This window comes from Xyrauchen texanus, chromosome 19 (assembly GCF_025860055.1).
Source record: "Xyrauchen texanus isolate HMW12.3.18 chromosome 19, RBS_HiC_50CHRs, whole genome shotgun sequence".
Taxonomy (NCBI): Eukaryota; Metazoa; Chordata; class Actinopteri; order Cypriniformes; family Catostomidae; genus Xyrauchen; species Xyrauchen texanus.
Window position 1 is genome coordinate 35,166,835 of NC_068294.1, and position 26,968 is coordinate 35,193,802.

Here is a 26,968-nt window from a genome sequence, read left to right on the forward strand (position 1 = left end):
TTGGCTAAAAGACCATAAAGTCACAACATACAGACAGCTATGCGGCCTATCAGCATTAATCAGCGCACTTGTCGTCCGAGCCCGAGATTTACATCTGAAGTGACCTCGCCTGGCCTGGTGTGCATCCCTGGGTTCAAAACCTGGGTAGAAAGTCAAACGCACACACAAAACACTGACGAACGACAGTTCTTCTCTGGGCACAAGAGAGCCAGAGCACCACGTTATCAGGCCATTTAAACCAAAACAGAGAGATAAAATATTCACTCCTCGGGCAGAGGAGAGGGGTAGAAATAACATACATTTCTTCCCTAAAGAAGTAATAAGAGAAAATCACACTTCTACTATTCAGGTATTATTACATAGGACTTTAAACCATATAATTAGTCATGGAAAGGTAACAATCAAACACAGAATACATCTGGAACCTATGTTTAACGCATTCTCCCTGCCCCCGAAGAGACTGGAGCCTCACAGATAAGCTTATCCCTAAAAGACCTTCAGCCTACGTGCAGGACAGAGAGAGAGACTCTGGAATGTTCCTAAAAGAGACTAGTTAGCATTCAACACACATATGATTCAAAGTATATTTCAGTTATGCATAAGAAAATAGAATTGATTATGTGATCATGCATATAGTTAATTCATCACTTTATTAAAGAAGTTAAGCAACAGAATACAGATAGATATTGATATAAAAGGATATATATATATATATATATATATATATATATATATATATATATATATATATATATATATATATATATATATGTATTGATATATCTGAAGAGACAAGGGATTTTGACCCTCACCCTTCAATGGTATAACTATGAGATAAAGTCATAATTAAGAAAAAAAAATTAATGTTGAAATAAAGTCAAAATAATGAGATACTAAGTCATTATAATGAGATATTAAATCATAATTATAAGATTAAAAAGCCAAAATTATTATATAAAATGGTATAACTATGAGATAAAGCCATAATTATAAGATAAAAAAAGTTTATGTTGAAATAAAGTCAAAATAATGAGATACTAAGTCATTACAATGAGATGTTAAATCATAATTATGAGATTTAAAAGTCCTAATTATGAGATAAAAGCAATAACTATGAGATAAATCACCTCATTATTATGATTTAGTATCTCACAATTATGAACTTTTTATCTCATAATTAGGACTTAACAATGAATGATGTAGCAGAAATGGGCTTCCATAGTTTTTGGATGAATAGTCAATCATCCTGGCCCATCTCTAGCACACTGGATGTGCTGGGTTCCTTCCCTTTTTCTCCCCAATTTGGAATGCCCAATTCCCAATTCGTTCTAAGTCCTCTTGGTGGTGTAGTGACTCGCCTCAAACCGCTTCATGCTATTCTCCACCGGCATCCACGCACAACTCACCACGCGCTCCACATTATAGCGACCATGAGGAGGTTACCCAATGTTAGGCCAATTTGGTTGCTTAGGAGACCTGGTTGGAGTCACTCAGCACACCCTGGATTTGAACTCATGACTCCAGGGGTGGTAGTCAGCGTCTTTACTTGCTGAGCTACCAGGCACCCCCTACATTTCATGGTCTTTAACCAAAGCATCTAAGTTCTTAGGGGCCATTCAATCCAAATGCTTTCTTGCCTCTGTCCAAGCCATTTGAACTATCCCTTTAACACTCTAAATATTGCTGTACTGTTCAAAGTACAAAAGCAGTAAGACTAGTAGTTTCTAATACAAGACACCTGTTACTTATTTTTGTCTTGTCTTCCGCAAAGATTTTTTTAAAAAGCCCTGTTGATTCTTTTGAGCTCAAACTCACCAATGGTGGGCCTTTATTCATGTGTTGCTAGGAAACACAAATTTCAGATGAATCACAATCATTATGCAGCATCTTTTGAGCCATCCTTAATATCAACACTCATGTTGTGATGCAGGACAGTGGATTTTGAGGACGAATACACTATGAATTTGCAACCTAGATTTGGAAGCCAATAAAGAGATGTTGAATGTCAATAAGCATTTGTTTATTTGATATTGGTCACATTCTACCAGTATCATCATGTAGCACATACATATAGGCCTACACACTATGACTGTGTTAACCTTTAAAAAGTTGTTATTGTAGTGAATCATAAGTTTGGTCCACTAGTGTTAAATTATACAGTATATGACATATGACACACTGTTGGACAAGAAAAAACAAACATCCGATCTCTAAATGAATGTTTCAGATTGTATCCTCTTCATATGGTCATGAATCATGAAGGAAATCAATTTTCTTGCATTTTAGAATGAATTTTGAATGTTTACATGTGTTGAGAATCAATTATGTCCAAGTACTTTGCTTCAATAATTTTCGGCAGCAAGTAGTTCCTGCAAAGAAGAAGAAATATCATAACAAATAATCTCACTGAATGTTATTGCAAGTATGTTATTTTGCCTAAATTCTTTATTCTGCCTTGTGCCTCAAAATATGTATTAAGACATGAATGCATCCTGTTTCCCACAGTTGCCATAACATTGTAACCCCTTGAATATAATTGATTATGCATACCTTACTGGAATGAGCATGATCATGAGTAAAGGGAAGATCATCTTCATATACGGCAGAGGATACATCCCAAACGTGCAGAGTATGATCAACTGAACGATCTGCAGGCCTGTGAAGTAGTGCACCTTCCTCTGCGGCACTCTGCGAATGTAGTGAGTGGGTGGATACGATGTCTTGGGAATGGAGAGTTGAGATTAGTATATACTCGTGAAATTTCGAGAAAAAAGTCGAAATACAATCTTGAGAATAAACTCATTAAATATCGAGAATAAAGTCGTTGTGTTTCGAGAAAAAACTCGTTAAGTTTAATCTCGCATTATAATGACTTTATTCTCGATATTTAATGAGTTTATTCTCAAGATTGTATTTCGACTTTTTTCTCGAAATTTAACGAGTTTAATCTCGCATTATAATGACTTTAATCTCGCGATGGTTTTATTTTTTCATTATTGCTTGGCCCTAATCCTCTTCCGTACACTATATGTAGATACTGTATGTCAGATATTTACTGACAGTCATTGTATGAACAAACTGGTCTAAATTCATTACTTGCAAAATGGCAGTGTGGACAGTCAGTCCTAAAAATCGAAATCGTTTGAAATCCCTTTTATTGTCACTCAACCATATACACAATTGCAAAAGTGGGTGAAAGTCTTGGGTGCAGTTCCGAGCAACATAGCAGTCATGACAGTGATGAGACATATACCATGTCCATATTCATTAAGATCCTTAAGATCGGATTCGAAAAACAAATCAGATTTTTGTGAATAAGGTCAAAGCATCTCACTTGTTCTTTGAGTAAAAGGGCCATTCGATCACACATCTGGTTTCCATCGAAAGAAGTAAGAGCAATGTACAAGAAGAGGCCATAGAGAACAGGTTTTGGTATCCACTGCAGAGGCACTGGCAGCAAGAACACTGACAAACCAATCAAGATGTTCGCAGCCAGCGATGTGAGTCGTGTTTCCTTCACACTAACTATCCTGCAGGTACACATAAGGACATGCTTAACAAGTTTCATAAATCACACTTAAAGGAATAGTTCACCCACAAAGGAAATTCTGTCATCATTTACTCAGTTCCATGTCTTTCAAAGACTGTATGACATTCTTTGTTCCTTGAAGCCCAAAAAGAATTACTTAAAGTAGAATATCCCAGCTGTTTTTTTTTCTTCTTCATTGAATTAATAGTGAATAGTGACCCCTCTATTGGCATTCCACAAAAGAAACAAAGTCATACAGGTTTGAAATTACATGAGGGTGACTTAGTATATGTGCTATTAATATTCAAAAGGAATATTCCAGGTTCAATACAAGTTAAGCTCAATCGACAGCATTTGTGGCATAATGTTGATTACCACAAAAAATTTATTTTGACTTGTTTCCTTCACTTTAAAAAAAGCTCAAATCTGGGGTGACAGTGAGGCACTTACTATAGAAGTGAATGGGGCCAATCTATAAACATTAAAATAATCAGTGTTTCAAAAGCATAGCCACAAGATGTAAACAATATTCATGTTAACATGATATGTGTGATCTAAAATGACTCACTAACATTTTTGTCTATGATGAAATAACATTGTAAGCCCTACAGTGGAGTGGTGGTGGCGTAGTGGACTAAAGCACATAACTGGTAATCAGAAGGTCACTGGTTCGATCCTCACAGCCACCACCATTGTGTCCTTGAGCAAGACACTTAATCCAAGTTGCTCCAGGGGGATTGTCCCTGTAATAAGTGCACTGTAAGTCGCTTTGGATAAAAGCGTCTGCCAAATGCATAAATGTAAAATGACCATATAAATAATGATTTAAACAATGCTCAAATAATACACAAGTTTTAACAGAACAATTAATTATTTACGAGTCTAAATTAATTTGTGTGGTAAACAGCATTATCCCACAAATACGGTTGATTGTGCTATACTTGTATTGATCCCAGAATATTCCTATTTCTATGTGTATCATGTCCTCTAATAGTGCATGTACTGTAGGTGGTTGCTCTAACGTTTCATAGAGGTGGCCCCCCTCCACTCGCTGTTCCATCCGCGCCAGCTGACGCACATGCAGTGTGGAGTGTGGGAAAGCAGCGTGCATCCATGGTAACCCCAGTACTGACATGAGGATGTTTATGAATCCAGAGAGCATCAGGTCCCAGTGGTACGCTGTTCCCTTCAGTAGTCTGAAACACACGTAGGCGCACACACACAAAGATCACACGCTGACTCTCACAGCCTCCCATGACTGTCTACACTGAACTGACAGCATGAGCGATGGCTCACTGATCTTGGAAAAAAGCAAACCGATAAAATTTTAGCAAGTCGAGAAGGTATGACACAGCAGGCAGAAAACAAACTTCCAATCTTCAAATGGATTCGAGAGATCATATGATGCTACAGCTAAATTTTGTGATTTTGATGTTGTGATTTTCTGTGTGTATACCTGTTCTCTGGAGCGTTGGTGAGGGACACCACAATGTTCTGGTCAATGAAGATAAGCAAGGCGAGGAGAAAGCCAAGACCACATGCACTTAATATGTTCATTCCTGTGAGCTGGTTAAAAGGTGCCACCTTGAAAATGGTTACATTCTGGTAGTTGAATACTGGAACTGTTGATCAACATATTGGAAGAATTAAAAGAATAGTGATCTGTCATTTACTTACTCTCTGCCGTAGCTCTTAAAATCATATTTGTGCTTATACACATTCAAACCTGGTGCTTTAAGATGCAACACGCCAGGTTTAATATTAATGGTGTTTGGTCATGTGACACATGAGAACCAATGGCATCAAACCTGGCGTGATGGGTCTTAAAGCACCAGGTTGAATTGGGGAGCTAAAGCATGTAACATAAGTCATTTCTGTGCCACTAGCGCCACTAAACAAAATTGCAAAAATATTGTTTTCAAAAAGCTTTCTGAAATCTCCAATGAGTAGCGCTGTAGCATCACAAAGCTCTACATATTTCATATTGTATTGCAGACAGAAATGTAGCAGAGGGTGTCATCAAACATGTTCACTTACTCCGTCTTCTCTCTCTCGCTCATGTAGCGCTGGGAATTCGAAATCATTTAAGTGAATTGGTTCTTTCAGACAGTTCATATCAATGAACTATTTAAAATAAACAATTCCCTCATATTTAGCATTTGGAACTCCTTTTCATTTTAATGAGTTGATTCTTTTGAACGGTTCATGTAAATGAACTAGTTCAAATAAATGATTCACTAATTCACTTGAGGCCCACGCAGCCTTAAAGGGACTTTGCCTTCGTTGTTTAGGTGAAATATTTAGTTAATTGCTGCTGTTTAACTCTATATGTAAAATTGGTTGTTTTCTATTTTTATTAGTGGATATTAAGTATAAATTTACACTCATATTAGTGTTGTCAATCTATTTGTTTAACTTTTTTAACTATAGTAATAGTATGGATACTATGGTTAATACGGTTTCTAGGAATTTTATAGTATGGGTTTACAATAGAATATTGCATAAAATATGGCTTTAGTAATTTTTGGTGGAAGCCAGGTATGACGAGGATGAGGGCGTGGCCTGACCGTGTGCATCTCTCTCTCTCTTGAACCGGCGTCTCCGTCTCCTCTTTATCTCGCTCTCTTTAAATATTATCATCTAATTGTTATATGTCTAAATATATTTACTTCTTTGAATAGCTTTAATGTAGTTAGCAACTTTTTGTTAGTAGTTTGTACTGTAGCTAACTACTTTTTCAAAAGAGTAGCTTGACTTTCAGTTTTGAGTAGCTTGTAGCTTGAGAAGCTAAAGTTTCAAATTAGGTTCCCCAAAACCGGTAAATGTGAATGGGATTTGCTGAGTGAAGTTTTCAGTGAATAATTATTTACATTTCTGTCAGTTCTACACATAAATCATTTGTTTGGATTCAGGAGACTTGAAGTATAACACACAATTAACATGAAGTACTTTTATGGTGTACATTTGTCCTCTTTTTGAGCTCAACAGACCCAGTCCTCATTCACTTTTATTGTATGGATGTAAGAGCAGCCAGGACATTCTTCTACAACTCTCCATTTGTGCTATGTAGTTTAGAATAAAAGAAAGTTATGTGGGTTTGGAACGACATGAGGGTGAGTAAATGAACTCATTTTCATTTTTGTGTGAAGGATCCAACACAAAATACAAACACAATCAGATTGAAAGGTGTTTAAACCAATAGTCTTGTGCTCACGCTGAATGTCAATGAAAAGTTGGGAGCCCACAAAGGAGAAGATGACCACTGAAATGGGCAATGCACAGTCGGACACCACCTCCCTCACTCTGGCATGCAGGAATGGGCTAAAAAAAATGGAATGAGCAAATTAGTAAATGTTAAATAAATCACATTTACATACAGTGGACAATATTTATGTATGCGCAATATCAAACATTTTTGAGATTGCTTCTGAGTCCAAGTATTCCTCTTTCTCCCTTACCTTGGAAGTTATGACAATAATACATGTTTTTATGTGAAGAAAAGGCATTCTGTATTATTTTAAACCAATTTAGAACAGTCGTGAACTTCAGAAGGAAAGAATGATCCTTAAATGTACCTTCTCTTGATGAGGAAGAGGGCATAGCTCAGCCATAGTGTTCCCATCATTAGCAGTAAGCACAGAATAGGGCGCTCCCTGGTGCACAAAATGATTATTGCAGACATACCTGCATTCTCCGTCCCATTCACTGTCAGAAGCATTACACCCAGATGATGCAGCTCCTCTGTAGTTCCATTGACTAGTTTAATGCCATTATAATACTTGTGAAATACTGAGAGGAAATAGAGATATAGAGGTGCAGAATGGAGAAACAGAAATGAGTAAATTATACATTCATACAAATGCATTATTTTCAGTAATTCAGATATCAAAGGGATGGTTTGCCAAAAGTTTCTGCTTTCATTTTTTGTTCCAAACCTGTATGTTTATTTGTCTTCTGTGGAACACTAAAGGAGTTCACTTTGGATAAAATTATCTGCTAAATGAATAAAAAAAAAAATGTTAGGCAGAATGTTCTAGCTATTCTTTTCCATATAATTAATAGGTACTAGGACTGTAAAGCTCTAAATATAAATCTAAAAAAAAAAATCACAGTCTACAGACATGTTCACTATATTTCAAGTCTTTTGAAGCCACAAGACAACGTATAAGTCATATGGGCCACTTTTATGATGCTTTTTTGTCATTTTCCCCATTCACTTTCAATATATGGAAAAGAGAAGCTTGAACAGTCTGCAAAACATCTCCTTTCTAGTATGAGCTTGGAACACGATGAGGGTGAGTAAATTATTTCATTAATTTTAATTTTGGAGTAAAATACTTAAAAAATATGTGCAACATATGGGAAATGCTAATGAAAATAGAACAAATTCATTATTGATTTATTACCTAGATAAAACTGTAATACTGCTCAAATTTGATTATCTGTTCCAACAAAGCCTGTGGTCCTTTAACATATCGGAGCTCTGAACTTACTGTTTATGGTGCCTTTCACTGCGTCACCCACAAAGGCGATGGAGATGAACAAAGCGATCACTTCCTCTGTGGAGCTGAGGACATATAGGACACAGTGAGCAACTGATCTTCACTTTTATCAAAGCAGAAGTCAAAGTAAACAAAAAAAAAAAAAAAAACAAGGTACGCCATGAGCTGAGATTATCACCCAAAAGACCACAGTGAACAGATTTATTATGGATGTCTATGGTAGAGAGTCCACAGAACAAATGTCTGAGTTATATCATGATGTGGTGTCTGCCTGAAGGAGTTGCATACTGCAGTAAAAGATATGCATGCCTTATATAGATATTTGTTGTTAAGGCTCTCTAGAATACTTTATTCATTAATTGGCCTGCTGTCTGCTGTCAAATAGTTTATGTATAGGACTGCCAATCTGTGCAAGTTTCATAGTCTCTTGTGTCCATTCCTGCTCTTTTTATTTATATAGACAAATACCTGCACATATATGCAGGGTTGGGAGTAACGGAATATATGTAACTAGATTACGTATTCAAAATATTATTCCATTACGGTTACAAATTAAATCATTGATAATTAGAATACAGTTACATTCAAAAAGTATTTGATTACTAAAGAGATTACTTTGCATTTTATTGTCATTTGTTTCATTTTATATTTAGTCCTTTCAGATGAAAAACATATATACATATAAATAATGCGATACAAAGTGCATTTGAACAGCGGTGAAACACATGATGTGTTACATTTATACAAGCAGACAGAGAAGTAAGTTTGAATTAAGTTTGGAGCAGAAGAAATAGAAATAAATCTTGTGCAAATTGTCAGCTTTATGTGAAGATATTTCTGGACATGATTTCTAGCCATTTTACATGCACGTGTTATCAGGCATGATCATATATTTTTTTTTATCAAGAAAATTCACATTAAATCATAATTTATTTTTCCTATTAAGACCTTTGATATTATGCCAAGAATCATATTCTTTCTAATAATTTTTTTATTGTTTTCCTGTAAAAATATCTAAAAAAAGATTGATCTTGTTTTAGAAACAACAATGCATACGATATTTAGGTTTTTCAGAGAATGTATTTTTAAAGTGTGTATTTTGTCTTACTGTACTAGCAGAGTTTTTATAGTCAAATATATAGTCAGTGCTGAAAAAGTAATCCAAAGTATTTAGAATACTTCACTGACCTTGAGTAATCTAAGGGAATAAATTGCAAATTACATTTGACAGCATGTATTCTGTAATCTGTAGTGGAATACATTTCAAAAGTATATGAAACCATTTCACTGACCGTTTAAAGAGCTTCATGAACAGGCTAACATTGAAAATTCCCCCTAGTATGAGGAACAAGCTGTTCCAGAGGCCAATGCAGGCATAAAATGCAGGAAAATCAAGGTCATAGTCATCACAGATGCCTCTGATCACTGCAGTATACAAACAAAAGACAGAAAACTTTACAAGAGCTACATAAAGCTCTGAAAGAGACAGTGAACTTAACTTTTTTGTGATAGAGGTACAGTACCACTGATGAAGATGGCAAGAGGAGCCGTGGTGAGAGGGATAACCAGAGGAGACCCAGCAAACAAGGAGTAGATTACTCCTCCAATGCTCTGGCCAATGATGGTCTTCTGTACATCTGCAAAGATCCAAATAAACCATTTTAGATATATCAGATGGTCCTCATAATTCCTATCTATCATATTATAACATGAATTCCTTGCTAGAAAAAAAAGTTAAACCAGCTTAAAGAGGTCAAACTGTTTTTTGAACATGGTAGCTGTTTGTTGTTGGTCCAAGGTTGTCTACCAGGTTGACCATGGCCTGAATTCAGCAACAGAAGGATGAAAGTTCTGCACTTGAAATCGGTCTGTGCATAACGAAATTCAAAAAATGCCACCAGTGGCTGAAGTCGGAAGTGTTGTTGAAGTGAAATGTACATGGTGGTGGCAAAACTGAGTATTTTTAGTTGTAAATGATGTACACTAAATGTAGTCAACAAGAATGTATATTTTATTAACACTACTCCAAACCCTGTCAGTGGATCAATATTTTTATATTAGAATGAAAATGCAACTTCTGAAACATTTTATAGGAACCAGAACGCGTCAAAAACTTGCCAGTAGCACCACGGGGAAAGGAGAACACGTTTGAAATGATGGAACAATGTCTGAGGGGAATTTCATTTGTAAGTAATTCGGCAGAATGGGGTCAATTTCAGGGTACATGAACATTCGGAAGCAGCATGACGATTTTCCCGTGGGACCATGTTGGAAATTTAACTATCTAGTCCAGCTTGGATCAGCAAGAAACCATGTAAATACTGCTAGCAACAGAAACTGGTTTTAGCTGGATTTCCCAGCAGGGTTATGTAAGCATAAATCAGTAATTTTGACACAGAACCAACAGGCTGTGCATCACAGTGAATTTACGGGAATCGTCACGGTAAAGGTGTTGTTAGACACACAAATAACCATAATAAACAATTCCTATGTTATTATATATGCTGTTCATTAGCTGCACCTGTATGCGTATACATAGTTTGAAGAGCAGGCTGTTTACAGTTGCCAAGCAATGTAACAACTTGATGCATTAAAGGGATAGTTCACCCAAAAATGAAAATACTCTCATCATCTACTCACCCTCATGCCATCCCAGATGTGTATGACTTTCTTTCTTCTTCAGAACACAAACAAAAATTTTAGAAGAATATCTCATCTCTGTAGGTCCATACAATGCAAGAGAATTGTGACCGAAACATTGAATCTCCAAAAAGTACATAAAGGCATCATACAAGTAATCCATAAAACTCCAATATAATCCATGTGTCCTGAAGCAATTTAATCAGTTTTGGGTGAGAACAGACCAAAATGTAACTGCTTTTTTACTTTACATCTTACCATTGCAGTCCCTAGGCCCGATCGTGATTTCAAGCTCGATTACACTACGCATGCGCAGAGTGCTAGATGGCACTAGGAAGTGTAATCGAACTTGAAATTATGATTGCCATAGACACTGCAGATGTCCAGATATATAGTGAAAAGGGGATTATATTTTGGTCTGTTCTCACTCAAAACTGATTAAAATACTTCAGAAGATATAAATGAAACCACTGGAGTCTTACAAATTACTTTAATAAATTCTGGAGCATTTTTTTCACTCACAAATTTAAAAGATCACCAATCAAACATAACGCAGACTAATTGCAAAAAACATGTCTGATTCTTCAGAGAACCACCCAAATAAAAAAAAAAGACACCAATCATTCATAAATAATATCGTGTTTATAATCTTATTATAACAGAAATTTTTTGGAGGAATTTTTTTTTTGTTGTTGTCCTAACTTTGTAAATATGTAATTCTGGTTCTGTTCATTCAACCTCACTTTGAAAAGTCTCATTTTATTACACTAGAGGGCAGAAAGCACTAGAATGTTTTTTTCTGTCATATTCTAACACAATATACAGATCTGAAATGTAGGAGGTGCTCTAATGCATTTTCACCCTCAAAGTGCCCGTACATAGATATTCAGTCCAATTTTCAGTTCAAGCACCACCCTTGTTGTTTCATTGAATATCTTAGCCTCTGAGTGGAATAGTAGCTCAATCTAGGTGCCATTAGGAAGCTGAGATCCCCCCTTTGTGGTGATCAATAGTCAAAAACATATTTTCTGTTTATTTGTTTAGCATGCTTTTCCTTCCGCATGGCATATTTTGTTTTGGACATCTAAGATATAACATTGCATTATTCAGCCAAGCAAACTCACAGACAAGTGAACAATTACAAATTTTAGAACTTCCTAAGGTAAAAGCAAATATAAATGTTTTAGTTATTTGGGGCTGACAGCAGAAGTTATCAGAGCATAAAAGAGGCATTTTTATTTGATGACTTACAGAAATCATATTTCACTTAGTGATTCTTTTGAAAATCTTACGAATTGTGGTATTAAGGCAAAACATTTACACATAACATAATCACACAACTTTCATTTGATATATGACTTGTCCATTTATATTTATTTTCTACCCCATTTCTGCAGAAGAAAGAAAGTCACACACATCTGGGATGGCATGAGAGTGAGTAAATGATGAGAGAATTTCTATTTTTGGGTGAATAATTCCTTTAACATACAGTTCGACTAAAGTGTATCATAGGTGTGTGCATAAAGGGCTTCAGGCATAACTCACCCAATCAGATTTTAGAGTTTGAATTATTAAAAAAAAAACTTATTCTGACACAGGAAATAACCATATGCACAGTAAAAAAAAAATGTCAAAGATACCACAGACCTATCTCTCCTCGTGTGCTCTCATCATTCAAAGAGCCAAATGCAATCGCTGGCAGCAGGATAGCAATGTAGAGGAAGATGGCTGTGGTTGTGTACTTCAGCAGAGATCTGTTAGTGCCCAGAATGCCTATGGAGAGACATCAAACAGCAACAAACACTTCAGCCTGAGCAATAGAGAGAATTCTGTTATTTTTAGTAAAAGCCAACTCAAGCGGGGCCTTAGGGTAAACAGACACTCACCATCTGTGAAGTCGGACAGGTACAATGGAAGCCTCCGGCGCAGGTCTTCATAAATGCCACAGCCAGCTCTGAGGAAATCCTTCATCTGCGTACAAAGTATATATGGTGTTTAAAAAACATATGTTGATTATTAGTGTACAAACCACAGTCTTCTTAAAATTTAAACACTTCATTAGTGTTATGTGTAAACCTAAACTAACAATGAACAACACTTTTCAAGCTCTTATAAATCTTGTTTTAGTGGTCATTTCAACATACGTGTAGACTGATACATTTGTTAACATTCAAAGTTTTATATGTTAGCATTAGTTCATGCATAATTAACTATCAATCCAATGAATTCTGTTGTTTTTTGAATGATAGACACTCACTGAGCACATTATTAGCTACACCTGTATACCTACTTATGAGATTATCTAGCCGGCCAATCAAGTGGCAGCAGTGCAATGTATAAAATCATGCAGATACAGGTCAGGAACTTTAGTTAATGTTCACCAAACATCAGAATGGGGAAAAAATGCAATCTCAGTGATTTCACTCGTGACATGATTGTTGGTGCCAGACGGGCTGGTTTGAGAATTTTTGTAACTTATGATCTCCTGGGATTTTCACGCATAACAGTCTCTAGTGTTACTCCGAATGGTGCCAAAAACAAAAAACATCCAGTGAGTGGCAGTTCTGTGGACAGACTTGCCTTGTTGATGAGAGAGGTCAATGGAGAATGGCCAAACTGGTTTAAGCTGACAGAAAGGCTACAGTAACTCAGATAACCACTCTGTACAATTGTAGTGAGCAGAATAGCATCTCAGAATGTACAACAAGTCGAACCTTGAGGCGGATGGGCTACAATAGCAGAAGACCTCTGTCGGCACTTTTTTGGGACCATAATGTTCCCAATAAATTGCTCAGTGAGTGTACAATAATCTTTTGTATGTTTTTTTTTTTATGGAAACTTTTTTATCTTTAATTTTATAGTGATTGATAAAACAAGATGAAAAATAAGTAAAGTTTGTATGTGTGTGTGCAGAAGTTTGAAGGAGGTGTGGAAACATAATGTGACCGATGGCGGTCTCTAGAGTGAGAAGTGCACTTCATAAACAACAGAGAAAAACGAGCTGATAATTGCTTTGTGATGCCATTAACATGCCCAGAGTCATTTTCTGTTTCAAACCTTGAGTGGTTTGTTGCTGTGTGGGTCAGTCTCTTCCCCTACTGAGGGCTTCTGGATGGCAGTGGAGAGCCGCTGCTTTTTAATCACCAGCTCTTGCTTAAAATCCTCCTGGGTTTTAGTTTCCAGGAGTTTCTGTCGAAACGACATGTCGGAGAACAAGGTGGCGAACGTGCGGCCGAGCTCTAGGGCAGTCTTTGTACTTTTCTGCAGGGTTAATGAACAAGAACATTAAAACACAGGAGGAGGTTGGTCATTAGTGATTCAAACTTAAACTGCATATCATGTACGGCTGCTATATGCAAGAACAGATAGTGATGCACAAAAAGCCTCTTGAAAATCAAGTGTAAGAATTACCACTGTTTGAAACAATTGCAAATCTTGAGCCACTGACTGTGATAATGCAAATAGGGTGTTTTTGTCACTGTAGGTGTGATTGGAAGGTGAAATAATGGGCTTACTGTTCGCAGAGGAGCCAGAATAAGGATAACATAGCGGACTTCACAGCAGTTAACACCCCAGTTCTGTGGCCGGTCCAGACGCACAATACAAACACAGCGTCGCTGAAGGCTCTTCACTTTACAGCTGAATACAGAGGGACACACAATCAAATTATTTTCCTGTATTCACACACACTGTATTTGTTTATCAGCCATGCAGCAAATACTGTTTAATGTTTTGCCATAAGACTTCAGTATATCTCAGCAGATAAGTGTTAGATATTTTGGCAAGGCCGATAAAGATTTCACCATTTAGAGGTTATCTGCAAATAAACATGCCTTCTTGACCAATTAAAGAAATAGTTAACCTAAAATGAATATTCTGTCATCATTTTCTCTCACATTGTTCCAAACCTGTAAGACTTTCCTTTTTACGCGGAACACAAAAGGAGTTGTTTTACAGAATTTTAGCACTGTCACCTTTCACTTTCATTGCATCTATTTTACATACAATGAAGTAAATTGTGACTAACACTATTATTTTGTATGTTATTAGCTAAATTATGTGTTTATACATCCAAACAAATGTCAGTAATGGGATCCAAAACTTTAAAGCTCCAAAAAGGACATAATTTCAGAATAAAAGTAATCCATACAACTCAAGTGGACAATCTGGACAAAATTTCTTCATATATGTTTTGTAGAAGAAAGTGATACAAGTAAGCGATGGCATGAGGGTGTTAATGATGAAAGTGTTTCAACTTTGGTAACTATTCCTTTGAGATGGCTCTCAATAAGTGGCCCACTTTACCTGGTTTTACCCTAAACATCCACATCATATTGGCTCTACTGATATCTAATAACTGTTATCGGTATCAGCCATTGAAAAACCTACACTCACTGAGTACTTTTTTAGGAATACATGTACACCTACTTATTCATGTGATTATCTAATCAACCAATCATGTGGCAACAGTGCAATGCATATATTCATGCAGATACGAATCGGGAGCTTCATTTACTGTTCACATCAACCATCAGAATGGGGAAAAATGTGATCTCAGTGATTTCGACCGTGGCATGATTGTTGGTGCGAGTCGGGCTAGTTTGAAACTGCTGATCTCCTGGGATTTTCATGCAAAATAGTCTCTAGAGTTTACTCAGAATGCTGCCAAAAACAAAAATCATCCAGTGAGCGGCAGTTCTACGGACAGAAATGCCTTGTTGATGAGAGAGGTCAGTGGAGAATGGCCAGACTGGTTTGAGCTGACAGAAAGGCTACGTTAACTCAGATAACCACTCTGTACAATTGTAGAGAGCAGAATAGCATCTCAGAATGCACTACACATCAAACCTTGAGGCTGATGGTCTACAACAGCAGAAGACCACGTTAGGCACTTTATTAGGACCATAGTGTTCCTAATAATGTGCTCAGTGAGTGTATATTGGTTGAACACCAATTATGGTTATGGGACCATAATAGGTTGAGCTATGATATATAATGTTTTTTTCATACAAAAAGGTTTATTTTCTACCTACAGCACACAGAGCCAGGACTGCTGGTAACGCACTCCAGTGGCTGTCGCTGTCACACCTTGAATGGTCTCAGTCAGCAAGTGAACTTGAACAGAGACAGAGAAAAAGTGAGAAAGAAAAACTATAAAATGCTCTAGATTTCTGACTTGAAAGACTACATGACCTGTGGCAGCAGCTCACCATTAGCATCCTGTTCTCCAGCATCTGTGAACAGAGCGCTCATGACCTCCTCCGCATTGCAGCTGCTCTGCCCGCTCCTGGCCACATGGTCCAGCATTTTGCACAGCACTTCATCCAGAGAGGCTGCCTTCTCATCCAGCAGGATGCTGGCCTGGGCCAAGATACTATCCAGATCCCGGTGAGCTCGCACCTCCTCCTGGAAATTCATCAGCTGCACACACTTAAACAAGAAGGATTCAAAATGGTTTGTTCAGGAGTGATGGCTGATTATTTTAAAAATTCCTTTAAATGATTCAGTTGAACAAATATAAAAGTGTTTGTATTACATTTACATTTTTGACAGGTCCAGTTGTAAGTGTAGTGAATTTAGAGGTCTTCTAAATTTTATTGTTTGGAATATGTCTAATTTAAGAATACGTGCATCTGTTTGTTAAAGAACAGCATTGCAACATCTATTTTACAATAATTGATATTAGTAATTCTTAGGGAATATATTTCACAATTATGCTTCAAATTAAAGTCAACACTGCAAAAAGTGGTAACCTGCAATTGTTACCATAAGGAGATATTTATACTTTACCCCTTACCTCTAACCCTTAATATTTTAATATTTTTTTGGTGAAACCAAATGTATTCAGGCTGATTTGATGTTAAAGGTGAAGTATGTAACTTTTTATCTCAAAATACATTCTACTATCTCAGCTTATTCGTCATTGACAATTATAAGTAAGCCACTCGTGGGTCAACCTTCCACAAAGGTATAAAAAACTAGCTTCCAAGCCACTCTCAAAACATTGATGTTTATAATTTGAGTGGCCTGCTCAGATCCACCCATCCGTTTCTAGCTCAGCCTTTAGCATGAGTTTGGGGCATGGTTACTTGAACTAGCTCTTCAGTCAGGAGAATATGAACATCCATGGCAGACATGTACAGAGGTAAAGAAATGTATCTTCATCTACAGATTTTAAACCAGAGTGAACATTAGAATGGCATTTACAAGGTGGAGGACACACACACACACCACCACCAATGATGAGATCGCACTGGCAAACGGGAGTGCCAATAACAAGATCGCCACACAAGTCGCTTATACACCCAAAAAATGGTCAGAAACAGAGCTACCGTCGTTACACCTACTAGTTAACAGAGGAGCCATTCTACCTCATGTGCTGAATCCCCCTCACTGCACACCTAGGTGTCATTCAATACGCCGATGTTATCAAATTACTTATTTCCTCTGTCGGGCTTTCTGTCTGGTGTGTATATGTTATAGTAGTTTTGTTCATTATGACGTTAAACATCTATCATCTTTCATTTAGTATGGCCTATTTGTTCATAGGGAATCAGAGAGTGCTAAAGGGCATGATGAGTCTGAGGGGTGTTGGTAAAGGTTGATTGAAAACTAACTTTATCTTTGTAATACCGTTTTGTGCCACAAGTAGCACAATAATTATACACTTCACCTTTAAATGATATTTTTTACTTTAATAAAATTATGTAATTTAATTTTTGGAGATTAAGCACATAAAGGTTAACATTTTTTTCAGTGTAGACTCTGTTAAATAAATTACAGATGTAAATTATAAAACTGCTGTAGATAGAAATTCTTACCATTCTTGATGTATTTAGGAGGCCAAATCTCAAAACATCTGTGCCTATTAAAAGGTAGAGAAGAGAGGTAGAGTGAACAACAATGATAAATTCTTAAAACCCTAATGTTGTTAGATAGATATGTGAGTATGAAGGACAGACCACTGAGTTTGGACTCCCAGATTATGTGTTTTCCTTCATTATCCTAGAGCCATGACTGTATTATGTCTTCCCGGTTATATTAGTCAAAGATTCTCTGACTTGCAGCACTGATACATCAAAGGTTTGCTGTGGTCCCTGAACCCTGACACCACAGTCACGTCTAGGTACGACCTGGCACAGTCTGTTTCCCCAGAGCAGTAAACATAACCAAAATATGAAAACAATACTGATTGTTTCTAAGGCCGAATGGGAACACATCATTTTTGATAGGCTTTCATAGTGTGGAGGAGAAAGAGAAACTGCTGTTGGTTGTGTTGTGTAGTTGATGTACTACTGGGATTCTCAGTGTACCTCAGGCTACAATCACAATGATTTTTTGCGATTTTTGAAGTCGCCTCAAAGAGAATCTCATCTAATGCACCCACACACACACACACACACACACACACACACACACACACATACAGAACATCCGATCAGACACAATGGATATTTCAGGATTTTTTCTTGCCCTGCTGACATTTAAACTGGCCCCAAAATAGAAACAAAATTATACATTTTAATTTCAGCAACACATTTTTTGGAACTACATGAGATTGAGTAAACGATCATATAGTAAAGTATTTTCTCACTTTTTTGTGAACTATCCCAAAGGTTTCCAAGATTTTAAAACAACTAATTTGATTTGGTTTTAATTTGGAAAAATAGCTTGAACTAAACTTATACATAGTTTATAATTTATGTTTATAATTTCCAACCTATTTTTTGGGACTATCAAAAATCATTCTCACAATTTCATCTGCGTTAGCCAGCTAAATGATACTAGCTTGATGACAAATTAATACACAAAGACATCACTGAAACCAAGTGTTTAAGTTTGCAAGGCATTAAAGTGATAGTTCACTCAGAAATGAAAATTCTCTCATTATTTACTCACTTTCATGCATACACAGATGTGTATGACTTTCTTTCTTCTTCAGAATATTAGAAGAATATTTCAGCTCTGTAGGTCATTTCGATGCAAGTTAATGAAGTAATGTGAACACTTTGGGTGAGAAACGATCAATATTTAAATCCTTTTTGACTATAAATATTTGTCAAATGAAAGTGGAGATTTATAGTAAAAAAAAAGACTTAAACATTGTTCTGTTTCTCACAAACACCTATAATATCACTTCTGAAGACATAGATCAAACCATAGGAGTCCTATGGATTACTTTTATGCAGCCTATGTGATTTTTGGAGCTTAAAAGGTCTGGTCACCATTCAGTTGCATTGTATGGAACTACAGTTGATATATCTTTCTTAAAATCTCTGTGTTCAGCAGAAGAAAGTCATACACATCTAGGATGGCATGAGGGTAAATTATGAATTTGTATTTTTGAGTGAACTATCCCTTTAAAATATGCACGTGATCAATGAACAGAAGATGTAGTGACAACACAGCACTAGCCAAAACTCTCTCTCTCATACTGGTACCAGGACATCCTTATTGATGAACCTTGATATCTAAACATATACTTTTACTCTCAAATGTATTCATACTCACTGACCTGAGATGGTAGGCTGAATTGGTGTCTCATAGTGATCGTTGTCTGTTGGGATTGTCACTGTGTCTTGTTTGCTCTCTTTCTTTTCTCCGCAGTCCTCGGCTTCACCACCTCGCAGCTCTGAGACATCAAAATGTCACAATAGAGCTGCTTATGTAGATCTGTTTCAGCTTTAAAATTATTATTATAATCTCATTTCACTGCCTAACTCAGTCTGACATGACCTTTTACAGCACAATGCATTTGTTTAAAGGCTGAGAGGTTTACAGAGCTTTCATCAATCAAGCATGCAGTCAGTCATCTTTGGTGAATTATGCTCTTTTTCATTTAAAGTATAAAAATGTTTACTTAACAGTATTTATGTTATGTGACAGCAAATCCACCCCACTCAAAAATATATGCACCATCTGTTAAAGCTACAGAATGCAGCCTAATAAAATCCTGCCCAAACCCAGGCACACAGAGCAATATAATCCTAGCTGCTCCAATAAATTCTTTCTTTGCATGGAAGAGTATAATTATGACATGAGTTCAACTACATGATATTCTAGGGAATAAACGGAGAGTTTGTCTGGGGCTGCAGCTGTATGCTTTATAGTTGGCGTGATATGCTGTGAAGCTTGTTTACTCGCAGTCTTCATTTATGATGTTATTTACTCAGTGTGACAAGGTGAATTTGAGCCCATAATATATTAAAAAAAATTATGATTATGCGGTCAAGATATTTCTTCTTATAATATTTATCAGTTTCCACCAGCCTAATGTGTCCTTTTGTAACTTGCTAATGGAATTACTTTGACGAGGAGGGCGTAGCTGTGATGGGTGTTAGTCAGACTTGTGGCGCCCCGGCCTGAATTGAGCGGGGGAGGAGTGTGACGAGGAGGAGGGCATGGCCGGGCCGTGATGGAGCACTGCCGGTGCTGAATCAGCTGATCAGCGGGAGAGAGAGAGATAAGGAGGAGCCAGAGGCACCGGTTCTAGAGAGAGAGATGCACACAGCCACGTTGCATGTGTGTCTTTGTTTATGTTTGTCTTAAGTTCATTTACATCATTAAAGTTTATGTTGACTGTTCAGCTGGTTCCCACCTTCTCCTTAACTGAACAATTACATTATAAAATGTATCTAGAATAGCTTTATTAGTTGCATGTAGGAACAGATTTTAGGTGAACAACGACTAATTTCAATCTGTTCCCCACACAAAGCTACTGTCTGGTTATCAAAGACTTGGAATGTAGTTGTATACATTACATTTGTGGGGTGGTTTTTTGTGTTCTTTGGAGCGTGACACTTTGAAACCATTCACCTCCATCTCCTTTTGTGTTCCATGGAAGTAAATGTTTGAGTATAGTATGACGTCAAAGTTTGAATTTTAGGAATTTTGTATTGTCCGCACAAATGATGAAGATTCTGTGGGCAAAAAAATAGGCCTCAGTTGATCAATTAAACACAACATCCTTCTACAAATGGCTTCTATTAAGGTTTGAGTGAAATGAATGGCTGTGGTCAGAAGAAGTAGGACAGCAACATCATGTTTGGAGAAAGATTATTTTTAATGTTTAGAGAACATTGTGCCATTGCATTATAGAGACGCAATGATCATTGTCACATTTTCAGCCGTCTTGGTTCCGTAAGTCTGTTTTCCATTATGTTTGGGGGTTTTTCATAGGGAATTCATAAAATCCATTATAAAAGAGTTATAAGCCATGAACAATACCACCCAGCTCTGAGGTGAATCACAACATTACAAACACTGATTTGAAGCAAAAACATTTCTGAAAATCAGACAAAAAGATGAAGGTACAAGACTGTGTACTTAACGTCTTTATTGATGGAACGAACTGCAATCCCATGAAGCATTGCGAATGATGCATTTGAATGAAAAAGATGAAAAAATATAAAATTATTGATTTAAAGTTGTTGGTAAAGTTTTAAAATTAAACAAGTAGTAGTTTGATAATAGTTGGAGGCCAAACTGTGATTGGTGGATTTTATTCTGCAGGACCATGGGTAGTTTAGTTCTTTCACCAGAAATTGATGCAATTAGATGGTAATCCAACAATACTTTGTCATATACCATATTTCTCAATGATTATCAGGTTGCACCATGGTATTTACATGGCACTTCAATGTACTTGAAAAAATATCATGGTATTACTATGGGAGATTTCAAAAAAACATCATAATTATTTTTGTTAGTGTATTTTCTGCAACTACTTAGTGAATATCTGATAATAAAAAGATAAAAAAAATAAGTTGTAAATGAGCCTTTTAATGGCACTCCAGAGGGGCAATGAAGTGAAGAGCAGATATGATCCTGTGAATCTTGAATCATCATTATAAATTCAGGATCCTGACTTTTCCCATAACCTTAGCTGCACATACATTATTCCATGCCATCAACGTGTCTGGGATTTAATGGAAATTTCTCATCTTTGAAATTCATCCAATTTACACCAGCCCTGATAGCGTCATTCATGGAAGGCTTAAGGCCACATATTTTCTTCAGGGTGGATGGGATTAAAAAGGTCATTTTCTGTGAGAAAAAAATGATATCGTAGCTGTAGGATATTCTTTGCACATTGTTTTGCTATCTCCAATGTCCCCCAGCTCCACCATCATCCTCCCCCCATCTATAGTTTAGCAGACAACTCGCTTTGCTATAACTGTCCTCACACCAGAGGCACCTCCTAACACTGTAGCACCAGCCTCAGGGCAGATTTTGCAACCTTCTGGCATGGACAAACTGATTTGGATATACTGTATCTTTGCGACAAAATACCATTTGGTGCTACTGGAATGCTGGCAAAATAATAAATAAATAATCAGGTCAACTGCAGACTTGTGGGAACCTGGGGCTTTTCTTTTAAGATGGATACTTTGAGTGTGACAATGAATTGTTTGAGAAAATTCCTCCCTGGTGGATGGATCTGTGCTAAAAACTGGTCATGTGACACCTGAGATAAGAGGACAGATTTTACAGTCCCATCTCACCTCTGAGCCTCATCAGCCCATGACAAGAGAGTCATGGAATGGTTGGGTATACACACAGATTGTGACAAGACCATCTATGAGAGACAGTATAGAATCCTTAAAGAAATGTTCTGGAATCAAGTCCAAAGGCATTCCAAAGGATTTAAAGCAGAAATGCTAAGTTCATATTTTTGTTAAAGCACTTATAGTAGTTCTTACATTCAACAATCAGGCATTTTAGCTATAGAGTTTAAGCAGTGGGACTAATGTTCTAATTAACTTATGGTATGCTACTGTTATTCCTGTTGGTGGAATTTGCACCTTTAACAGTACTTTTGGTATTTTGATTTTTATATTGTTACATCCCTTTCTGGTATCCTAGCATGTATTTTGCGAATGTTACCAGGTTTAGCGGCTTTATTGCTGTCCCATTGGGTCACAACCTTTTCTTCTCTGGTTGCATCCGGCTGCCTGATAGTATACTCACCGACTTCCTGTGGCTGACTTGCTGTTACTGTCCTGTGGTGTTGACAGGAATAATAGTTCCATGAAAAAGGTCTGTACCTTTTGCAAGTCACAGTATATTAGCACTCGTCACTGATTAGTTGGTTTAGCTATCTAAGATCTATTGACACATATGGTTTTCTAAAGAAATTCATATGTAAGCACAATTTCTATTTGTCAACCAAACGAATTTCAAGCCTTTGAGCACTTTTTGAAGAGAAACATGAATGCATGTGTCCAATCCTTTGACTGATAGAATGTATATTTGCAACTGTAAGTTTTACTATGCACATATTTGCAAAGCCATTTTAAAGTGCCCCATAATTCAACAGGTACAGTTCTGCTTGCACCAAAGGAACCAGCATGATTTGTATTTACAGTATGTCCCAGGCTCTTAGAGGATCTCTCTTGCATTATGGTTTGATTGCAAAACAAGAAAAAAGACATTAATGAATGACTGAGATGATTGTTAGCTAAATGTTTTCCATCCCCAGTGAGATACAGGAGAGAATATGGCATGAGTGTACATACTGTATTCTAAGCATTTAAACACATTTTTAAGGCTCCAGAGTTGACAGAATCCCTAAACACAGCTGAACTTACCAAATGGCACAAAACGATGCACTACTTTGCTGTCCATTGTCATCTTGTTCCTCTGATGTATTTCCTGCCTGGATCAACCCATTATGGATTCAAATGAAAGTCTACTGTTTGTTTCACAACTCTACCTTCTTAACCTCCAAACCACAGCATGCACTTGAGCCTGAATACAAACTTCACTCTACATAAACAAGGGGCAGGTATCTCTGCCTCTGGGTCCCTGTGCCTATTACCAACATCAAACCAGACAAAACTGATAGCACACCTGACCCAAAGAGATATTATTTCTCATTTATTCCATTACCACAAACAGAAAATACTTCACTACATTGATAAATGCAAGATTGATGTTCATATTATAAAACCACAGAAAAAGGCAAGAGTTTAAAGAGTATAGTGAATTAGTCTTATGAAATGTATATTTTTCCACAAGGAGACATCAAATCTTCTGTGTTAATCATACAACACAATAAACCAGACAGGTCCAGACAAATTAGGAAATTTACAAATCGACTGGAGGATATTTAAAACCTCTGACTTATAACCAACTGCATTATACCTATTTCTTTCCACTGAGACAGATACATTTCTGAGCTGATATGAATGTGAATTAATGCAGAATAAATGGCGGCAAGTGGAATGATAATTAAAATTTGCAGTTGAGTTCATGCAACCAGTCCATTGAGAAATTAACCCGGCATCAAATCAGTAATAATTCTAATCTGATAAATTTGGCAAATTTACACAAAGCCCCTCTTGAATAACAAGAACATCAACTTAAAAAGATTCACAGTTTTCAAGAAAGTGATATGTGCAGGGAGAGAGATAATTGCAGATTTACAAGTTTGTAAAGGTTTTGAGCAGGGGTTCCCCTTCTATCACTCACTCGATGTTGTGTCGATGTAGTGACACTAGAGGTCACTCTTGAGAACCCCGAACACCTCCCATTCATTGAGAAAAGGCCAATGAGTATTGGCGAATGGAATTTGTATGCTACTCCCCCGGACATACAAGTTTAAAAGGAGCTGGAATGCCCATTCCATTCAGATTTTTCCTTCAGAGCCGAGTGGTTGCACTATCAGCGATCTACTATCAGGTTGTGCTATCCATTCGCCTCTTAAGAAGTGAGTGGTGGTGGCGTAGTGGGCTAAAGCACTGAACTAGTAAGCAGAAGGTTGGTGGTTCGATCCCCACAGCCACCAACATTGTGTGCTTGATCCAGGCACTTAACCTGCACTTAATTCCAGGTTGCTCTGGGGGGATTGTCCCTGTATTAAGGGCTCTGTAAGACACTTTGGATAAAAGTGTCTGCCAAATGCATAAATGTAAATGTAAGAAGCATATGCTGTTGGATACACAGTGCATTTCCAGCGGCATTTCGCGCCTGGGTGCTTCCTGCTAAAGAGTATATTTGCTCTATTAGAGCACACAGATTGATGCGTCTTTAAAAATGTCCTTTCCGTCTTTGTGAGATTCCTGGATGTGGTTGTTATCTCTTCAATTCAGACGGCCATTGGTGCTGCCTCACGTGTCTGGTCAGCGATCACACTGAGGCAGCTCATTGCGAGCTGCACCTTCTACCCGTGGGTATGAGGCCTTCCCGGCTGGCGATCCCCAGCACGCTCGTTTGCTCCCGCCTCACGGCCAGCATGATGTCTCTTTTGGGGCCTGTGAGCAGGATGAGTTTTCAATCGCTCATTTCGATGACTTGACTGGGCTGCCACCTTCAGGTCTGCCCACCCAGTCTGAGGCTGATGCCACGAGCATCAGGTTGGACTGGAAGCCAACACCCTTCCCTGAGTGCTCGTGGCTTGATGATTGGTTCCTTGGTGGTTCAGGAGTGCCACCTGTGGCTGAATCTGGTCGAGATGTGGGACGGCGACAAAGCCCGCTTTTCAACGCACCCATCACACAGATCTGACTTTTTGGCGACACCATTGAGGACTTTGCACAGCAGTTCTCGCCGGTGAAGAAGCAGATGGAGGCCACCTGCTCTATGGGTGCCGATTACTCCGGTAAACCTTGTGATGTATATTCCGCGGTACGGTCTCCCTGTCGGCGGACCCACGGCAGAGCTCTTTCTTCCCCCGGTCGCTGTGTTTGTAGAGTTACCCCCCCCACCTTTCGTGGCCGGACCTACCACCATGCCTCTTCCATGTGTGGCTGCTGAGCCCATGTGTCATATTGCCACATGTTGACCTCCCATTTTGGGCAGGGTGTGGTCTCCACAGGGTCAAAGAAAAACTTCCTCATCCATATAATAGCATTAGATGGCCCCAGCCAAATGTAATACTCTGTGGAGAGAAAACATAGAGAGAAAAGGCTGCGGCTGGCTGGCTCCCATGCTAGTTATGTTGCTTCCCCCCCTCAGGGATGTGGGGAACTACATGACGTCTTTTGGGGCATTGGGGGAGGTTCCATGCAGACTGATGCTCCTGGAAACCTTGGCGCTGGTAATGGCGACACGCAGCAGCAGTGTGTGATAGTCCATGTATGGGAACTGTGGTTTTTCTTTTGGTTTTCTTTTGGTTTTTAAACCGGTTTACGTGTTTATTTAACCAGTTTTTAACCGTGGTTCTTAACTTGTCCTGTTTGTCTGCGTTATCGTTTTTTTACTAACCGTTATTGGATTGATCTGCATATGAACGGAAGCAACATGATTCACCTGAATTTGACCGGCCTTTTTTTTCTGTTGACGCTGTTATGTCATTTTTTATGCGGACTTCTCGTGTTTGGAGAACTTCTCCAGTATAGTCAGGAATTCCTTCTGTTTTTGCACAGCACCAGCGTAGGCACCGTGGACTCTTCCGCAGTTATCCCCGCAGAGATTCTCTGGTTGCTGGACTCTTATGCAGCAGTGAAGAGGAACAGGGCGCATCGGACGAGGCCAACAGCAAGGAAAAGAGGGAGACGCGGCGGTGTACGCCAGAGGCTCAGGAGACAGGGACATAGGCGGATTCCCCTACCCACAGTCATCCTCGCTAATGTCCAGTCACTCCGGAATAAAGTTGACGAGCTTCAGGCAAACGTTAAGTTCCTGGCGGAGTATAGCAGTGCCTGTCTTCTCGCCTTCACAGAGACATGGCTTAAGGAACACGACTTACAGTCCGATCTGGAGATCGATGGCTTCGGAGTTCCCTATCGCTTGGACAGAGATCCTGCAGTGACTGGTAAGTCACTTGGCGGGGGAATGTGTCTGTACGTAAACAATAACTGGTGCATTACAGTAGTCGTCAGAGAGTCACTGTGTACGCCGGACATTGGACTCCTCTCTGTATCTTTACATCCCTTTTATTTTCCAAGGGAATTCCCCCAATTAATTGTGACTCTTGTTTATATTCACCCGAAGGCTAACGTTGATAGGGCCACTCAAGCCATGACCAGATCTGTGCAGCGGCTACAGGGGATTGCGCCGGACGCACCGATCGTAATTATGGGTGATTTCAATCTCTGTAAACCGGGGAAGTCTCTCTGTAATTTTTATCAGTATGTTACTTGTCCGACTCGTCACTTAAAGTGCCTGGATCTTTGTTTTGGGACGGTTAAGGGGGCTTATAAATCTCTTTCTAGAGCCCCTCTTGGAACATCTGACCATAATGTTGTTTATTTAGTTCCGACGTACAAATCGGTCCTGAAGAGGCACAAGGCGGAACGAAGATTTGTTCCGGTATGGACAGAAAACTCCGTTCATTGTCTTCAGGACTGTTTTA

General features: G+C 38.1%; 1 protein-coding gene across 3 annotated transcripts in view; it reads right to left on the reverse strand.

The window, feature by feature from the left end:
- Window positions 1–1,017: 1,017 nt before the first annotated feature.
- The window catches only part of LOC127659933 (solute carrier family 4 member 11-like), a 31,399-nt gene continuing 5,448 nt past the window's right edge, over window positions 1,018–26,968 (reverse strand). Inside the window, exons 2-19 of one of the 3 annotated variants that reach the window (XM_052149931.1) lie at window positions 19,187–19,303; window positions 17,493–17,536; window positions 15,882–16,077; window positions 15,705–15,786; window positions 14,187–14,310; window positions 13,729–13,932; window positions 12,558–12,642; window positions 12,319–12,444; window positions 9,555–9,668; window positions 9,324–9,456; window positions 8,023–8,096; window positions 7,105–7,318; window positions 6,744–6,850; window positions 4,986–5,151; window positions 4,552–4,725; window positions 3,335–3,530; window positions 2,551–2,720; window positions 1,018–2,369 (exon numbers count right to left, since the gene is read on the reverse strand). In XM_052149931.1, coding sequence (XP_052005891.1) covers window positions 2,303–2,369; window positions 2,551–2,720; window positions 3,335–3,530; window positions 4,552–4,725; window positions 4,986–5,151; window positions 6,744–6,850; window positions 7,105–7,318; window positions 8,023–8,096; window positions 9,324–9,456; window positions 9,555–9,668; window positions 12,319–12,444; window positions 12,558–12,642; window positions 13,729–13,932; window positions 14,187–14,310; window positions 15,705–15,786; window positions 15,882–16,077; window positions 17,493–17,536; window positions 19,187–19,303 — 2,393 coding nt within the window. In that variant the 3' untranslated portion in view covers window positions 1,018–2,302. Of the gene's footprint in view, window positions 2,370–2,550; window positions 2,721–3,334; window positions 3,531–4,551; window positions 4,726–4,985; window positions 5,152–6,743; window positions 6,851–7,104; window positions 7,319–8,022; window positions 8,097–9,323; window positions 9,457–9,554; window positions 9,669–12,318; window positions 12,445–12,557; window positions 12,643–13,728; window positions 13,933–14,186; window positions 14,311–15,704; window positions 15,787–15,881; window positions 16,102–17,492; window positions 17,537–19,186; window positions 19,304–26,968 lie in introns of all 3 variants that reach the window. The other 2 variants (XM_052149929.1, XM_052149930.1) reach the window with 2 other exon arrangements.